Source organism: Clinocottus analis, unplaced genomic scaffold, assembly GCF_023055335.1.
Source record: "Clinocottus analis isolate CAN_PGR_092001 unplaced genomic scaffold, fCliAna1.0.p SCAF_6, whole genome shotgun sequence".
In the NCBI taxonomy this organism is placed as follows: Eukaryota; Metazoa; Chordata; class Actinopteri; order Perciformes; family Cottidae; genus Clinocottus; species Clinocottus analis.
Window position 1 is genome coordinate 676,232 of NW_027176218.1, and position 6,025 is coordinate 682,256.

Genomic DNA, 6,025 nt, shown 5'->3' on the forward strand with positions numbered 1-6,025 from the left:
ACACACACACACACACACACACACACACACACACGCACTATATAAATTACACCTAATGTAATACATAGTTCTGCAGCATATCCTTCATATCACAAATGCCGTGTATTTCATTGGCTGTCACGCCTTTTTGGACCAAAATAATGTGAAAAACAACAGATTGTAACAGCGTGAAGTGATTATCGGGTTCATCAGCTGGCGAACCAAAGAAAAAAATGGCCGAAAAAAAAGATTTGAGTGCAAAAAAAAAAAAAAGGTTCACAGAGGAGGAGGCACTGTGCAAACATTCACATTCACAGCATTTATTAAATATTCTAAGAAAGGGAGAATACTTCAGTCTGACATAATGTCTCCAGAGCAGAATTAAACATTACGACGTCTTATTACTTCCTACTTGTTGTCCAAGTCTTAATTAGAAATGTTCAAATATCTCAGCCGTTGACGGTCAGAGCTCATTACCTCATAAAAATCTTTTTGCGTCTGCGCGGTCGAGCGGTGTCAACCGGACTCTGTGCTCCTCTGTGTGGACGATGGGGGGGTGGAGGTTTGGGGGTGAGGGAGGTGGTTGTGGGGTGAGGGAGGTGGTTGTGGGGTGAGGGAGGTGGAGGTTGTGGGGTGAGGGAGGTGGAGGTTGTGGGGTGAGGGATGTGGAGGTCATTTCCAGGGTCTGCCGCTCTGGGCTCGGGCGCCGTCCCTCGCGCTCGTAGAGGAGCTCAGTCGGCTCCGGGCGCCGGCTGCTTGAGACGGAGGGCTGCTGGTAGACATGCTGGTGGACATGCGGCTGGACATGCGGCCTGCGGTGGACACATACACACACACACACACACACACACACACACACACACACACACACAAACACAAACACTGACGCGGCTGCTTATATACAACCCACTACCGACATCCAGGTACACACAGGGTTCATACACATGTCGACTAACAGATTTCTATGACTTTAAACCAAATGTTCATGAGCAAACATTGTGTGAAATGTGTGTGTGAACAGTAAAAAGTGATAAAATGTAGTATTTAAACTAACAATGAGGATTCAAAGCATACAGTAAACCTTAAATGACTCAAATGAATGAGAGACAATAGTTTGATTCAAAGAATAAACATTTATATAGATGCCTGTATGTATGCTGCTGATATGTTGAGCCTCTTTCTTTTAAAAGCAGATTCATTATTTATAACTAAATGAACGACATGAACACATGAATATAACACATTTACACCACTTTAACTACACTTTGGGGGATTTTTGTTTTTCAAGGACTTTTCAAGGCCTGGAAATAATCATTTTAAAGTTCAATGACTTTCATGACCGTAAGAACCCTGTGACTAACTGTAATGGACTAGATAGATCTTTTACTCGACTTTTGGGATTGTATCTTATATTTTCAATGTCTTTCAAGGCCTGGAAATAGGCCCATAATAATTCCATTACTTTTCCAGGTTTTCCGTGACCGTAAAGAAGCCTGTTGGGAACTTTGGCTCTTTTCCCCGAAACTTATTCCCCAAATAAACGGCTAAACGATGCTCTAATTAAAGGTCTTTTGCATTTGCTGAAACACAAGGTCTGAAACGAGGGACTTATTTTTTTTAAACTCTCCTAAAAGTTCACACAGACCGGCAGCAGCGAACAAACGGCGCTCTTACTGCTGCAGTTGCTGTGGATGAGGATCTCCTCCAGCTGCTCCTGGATCTTGGTGAGCTCGTCCGACGTGAAGCGCCACCTCTTCTCCGCCGCTAGCGCCGGCTGCGTTGGCGGCGGCGGCGCGGAGCTCTTCTTCGGCCTCTTCGCCGTGGGCGAGGACCGGCACGCCGTCGGGATGGAGCCCGTCGTCAGCCCTTCAGGGAACCTCTGAGCGACGACCTTTAGACCTGGGAGACGGCGGCGGACACGCGGAGCGCCGACTGTAGGGTTAAGACAACTTTAAAGAAGTGAAAACGGCTCGACGCTTTACCTCCGGACAGCAGGAACAGGTTCTCAAAGCCGCGCTCGCACATGACGGTGGCGGCCTGGCCGGCTACTCTCTCGTCCTCGTCGTACATGATGATGATCTTCCCCGCCGTGTTTTTCTGCAAAGGGGTTAAAGAAAAGCCGACTCAACGCCGATTTATCTGCATGAAATAAAGGCCAAGAGGCCTTTTTTGTGGTGAAGGATACGTATTCCAGCACGTCTTTGGTGTAGGGGTTCATCGTCCGGGACAGCGTGGCGATGGGGAAGCTGTGTGCTGTTGGAGAGAGCGAGACGCGATGTGAGAAGAGATGATCTAGCGCCGTGTTTTCTTTTAAAATTCCTTTTTTTAAATCACCCACCGCTGATAATGTGGCAGCAGTCGTACTGGTCGCGGTCCCGCACGTCCAGCAGCAGGTAGGGGCAGTCGGGGTAGGGCCCGGCGGCGAGCTCGGGGGACGCCGCCGGCTTCTGAGAGCTGCCGTCCACGTTCAGCTCCCCCACGCCGCTGATCACACTGTCAGCGGCCAAAAACAACAACAACAACAACAGGTTAGCGGCTGCGATATCTGGGTTCAGAAATACAGAAACGTGTTGATTTCTGGCGACCCCTAGTGGACAAAAGCAGTAGTGTGTTTACGAGCACCGGCATGCATTCACGAACAGCTATAACAAATACTATTGTGATGTCATGAGAGGAAGGGTCACCAATGGGAGGTACAGCCCCTCCCAGTGGCTGCAGCAGGGACTACAAATACATAGAGAAGGTTTCAAAACCTTTTTTAAAGTTCCTATTTATTAATTAATTAATGGCGACTTGTGTTCTTATTTATTTCCATTCCCCGTTTGTATGAGTTTGTCTTTTCTAGATATTTATTTGGTTTCGGCACTCTTTACGATAATAATGCACAATTAGGAGTCCAATATAAGAAAATAACGAATGAGTCGAAGTCAGTCGGTGTTTATGAAGCAAAAGCGCCTCACTGGAGAAAACCAAAAACACGGAAACGTTCCAAATTTCCATGACTTTTCCATAATTTTACCAAATTTCCATGACTTGAAACCAAACGTCCATGACTTTGAGTTGAGGTCAGTCTGCGTTAATGAAGCAAAAAAGCGACTAAGTGGAGAAAACCAAAGAGGATAACAAAAATTCAATGTTCTTTTAGGGCAACTTATTGAAGCTTTACTTTGACTCTAATGCAGGCTGGACGACCATATGAACTGATTCAGTGTGTAGAAGGAACTCTTGTACATATGAGGAGAAAGACGCGAGGGCGGAGACAAACACAAACACAAGCGCAGCACTTTCCCCGTGTGGCACTACTTTCTCTCTCCATCTGCCCTCAACACACGAGGGAATGAGACCTGGAAGCTCAAAAGCTCTGGCGTGACAGAGACCACAGGTAGAGTTACACACTGAAGGGGGGGGGGGGACAGGTGAGAGCATATGGAGGCGAGGTCATTGTGCGATGGGCAGGTGTGTTCAGGGTGAACCATGTGTTGAGTGGAGCTGCAGACATGACGGGTGTCGGGTTACAGGCGCTTGTGGTTGTTGGACAATGAGTGTAACTGAGCATAGGAAGCAGGGAAAGTAGTTAAAGGGCCACAAAGAGGCCTTCTTACTTAACTAGTTCTTGCTGAACTAGTTCCTAGCTAACGAGTAGTTCTGAGCTACGCTGAACAATATTAGTTGTAGTTGCTGGATTGAAAAAAAAACCTCCGCTCTCAAAAAAAAACTTTGCTCCCAAAAAAAATGCTCTCGAAACTAATATTTTCTCTCAAAAAAAAAAAAAAAAACCCTCTCAAAACTAAAATTTTCTCTGAAAAAAAAAGGTGCTCTCAAAAAAAAAAAAAAATTTTTTTTTGAGAGCACTTTTTTTTTGAGACCGCAATTTTTTTTGGGAGCAAATTTTTTTTGAGAGCAAATTTTTTTTTTGAGAGCAATTTTTTTTTGAGAGCAAATTTCTTTTTGAGAGCGTTTGAAAAAAAATGGAGCAATTATCGGAATTGAGAGCAAAGATTTGGAGATAATTCACCTAGAGACAAGAAATTTGCTCGGATAAAAAAGACACAAATCTACCTTCATAATTTCCAAAATGACTACTTGATATTTATCAGCCATTAAAATAAAACGGCTCCAGCTCTGATGGATGCATGTGGAGCCGCCGGCACGATGGAGTTCCATCAAGGTGGCCCGATGCTCCAAACACACACTGAAAGACCTTGTTGACCACCAAACCGCGAGGTGCGAGGTGCGTAGTGTACGGTGAGAGGTTTGAAAAGGGGGCGGAGCCGCTCAGCACCTCAACAGCGTCGACCGGGTGGTGAAGCACTTTTCCCCGGCGTCTCCTTCCTCCTGGCGGTCCGAGCAAGGCGAAGCCCGCGTGGAGCCATTGGTGTGTTCGGACGGGCACTCGGGGTCGACGTCGGACGCCACGGAGAGGCCGTCTGCAAGACAACGGGGAGGGGGGAGTTCTGAAAGTTAAAGTGTGTTTCGTAAAAGCCCATTTGGTGCAAAGCAGGAAGTGGATAAAAATACCACTCCACTTGTTACCTTCTGGGAGGCGGAAGTCGCCGTCAAACTCATTTTGATTCAGGTCGGAAACGGAGGCGACCTGAAGAACCTGGTGTGGGAAAAAAAATGGGGAAATCTAAGATGAGTGGGCTTTGGAAGAAAAAATGTATTAAAAAAAGCAGAGACATAGGAAGTAAGAGTGCAACAATAGCAGTAAATGAAGGTCATAAGCTAAGCTAATGACTAAACTCAAACTATTCACACAAGTATTCATCAATTATTAATCCCTGCGTCTCTTGCTGCATTCTTTCAAGGAGGGAAATACATGCATTGATGCTCACCAGTTGTGCAAACGTTGTCACCTTTAACCGCTTGAAGATCTCATCTTTGCGATACCTGTAATCTGAAAACAAAAGGGGGTGGAGGAGAAAGAAATATGCTTATATTTCGGTGGGGTTTCTCTGAAGGGTCTGACCCCTGGGGTGATCACACAGAGAGGCAGTGCAATCCTGCATTGGAGGGGAGGGAAGTAGTGTCACCCAGCTGCAAAATGGCCACCGTCAACAAAAGAAGTTCTTGAACTGGTAATTCTTCATTATACACACTGAACAACATTTCCCATAATCCACCTCAGACTTCAAACACATGTGAGATGTTGGAGTGCACCAAAACCAAAGAAAGAAACGTGATATAAAACACACATTTAAGTAACTGGGCTACTCACTTTTTTTAATCTCCTCCAGTTTCTCCAGATACTTTGAGAGGCTGCATCCTATGTGATGTAACACATTACACCACAATAAAGCATTCATGAGTTATTTCAGTCATTAAAAAACGTGAGATGGTGAGTTAGTTAACGCATATATGACAGGATGAGATACCTGTGTCCAGCCTGGATTTGACGTGTTCATACTTTTCGTTTTTCGGGATCCTCTTCTTCATGTACTAGAAGGAACAGAGCACCGTGAGTGAGTAAGCTAGCTGTGTGGCCAAAACAAAGGTGCTAAATATCGTGACGTCGCCGTGTCAGCGTCCTAGAGAGAGCTCCATTAACGTAACCAGCTAGTTAACTCTAACACTGACCGTAGTTAACTAGTCAGCGGGTAGATAAAACGATAAAAACGTTACCTCGACGCTGCCGATGCCCCGACTGAGCGACATCTTTTCAAAAAGTGAAATACACAAACGTCAACTGGCCATGGTGAACAATCTCGCCGCTGATTCGTCAGCGCTGTTCGCGCGGGCCAATCAGAGGCGTCGATACTCCGCCAGAGGGCGGAGCGTCATATGATACGGCTTGGCTCGTTGCTTAGCAGCGAGAGCCCCGCGCCACCTTAGGGACGTGTCTCATTCAGTGTCAGGTAGGAATAACCGGAACATTTTATTTTTGGGTAGTTATTCGTTTTTTTAAATTCACAAAATGTCGGTGGGCAGCGGCCTGGACGTATTTACAGTCACAAATACTACTTTTTAGAGCTGGCAGTCACTAAACACTGACATAACGTTCATGTATTGTTTTGTTAATTTGAGTTTTCACTTGAATTACACTATT

The 6,025-nt window shown here is 45.6% G+C and overlaps 1 protein-coding gene across 2 annotated transcripts; it reads right to left on the reverse strand.

Moving 5' to 3' along the window:
- Positions 1 to 277: 277 nt before the first annotated feature.
- Positions 278 to 5,709, reverse strand: cep41 (centrosomal protein 41). Of its 2 annotated transcripts, none has more exons than XM_068603088.1 (11): positions 5,602 to 5,709; positions 5,355 to 5,418; positions 5,198 to 5,245; positions 4,815 to 4,876; positions 4,513 to 4,582; positions 4,262 to 4,433; positions 2,318 to 2,472; positions 2,165 to 2,232; positions 1,962 to 2,076; positions 1,654 to 1,878; positions 278 to 791 (listed from the first exon to the last, which is right to left on the reverse strand). In XM_068603088.1, exons 1-11 carry the CDS (start codon positions 5,632 to 5,634, stop codon positions 652 to 654), a joined length of 1,152 nt encoding a protein of 383 aa, XP_068459189.1. In that variant the 5' UTR covers positions 5,635 to 5,709; the 3' UTR covers positions 278 to 651. The 2 variants fall into 2 exon arrangements, with proteins under 2 accessions (XP_068459189.1, XP_068459190.1); XM_068603089.1 differs by having other exon boundaries at positions 4,262 to 4,406; positions 5,602 to 5,707.
- Between the last annotated feature and the right edge of the window lie 316 nt (positions 5,710 to 6,025).

Bases quoted from the DNA above. Each gene is read 5' to 3' on its own strand.
- cep41 (XM_068603088.1), bottom strand. From the start codon at position 5,634: ATGTCGCTCAGTCGGGGCATCGGCAGCGTCGAG. The intron at 4,434-4,512 runs GTAACAAGTGGA...TTTAACTTTCAG, and splicing joins CGACTTCCGCCTCCCAGAAG to AACTCCCCCCTCCCCGTTGT. The intron at 2,233-2,317 runs GTGGGTGATTTA...TCTCTCCAACAG, and splicing joins CTGCTGCCACATTATCAGCG to CACACAGCTTCCCCATCGCC.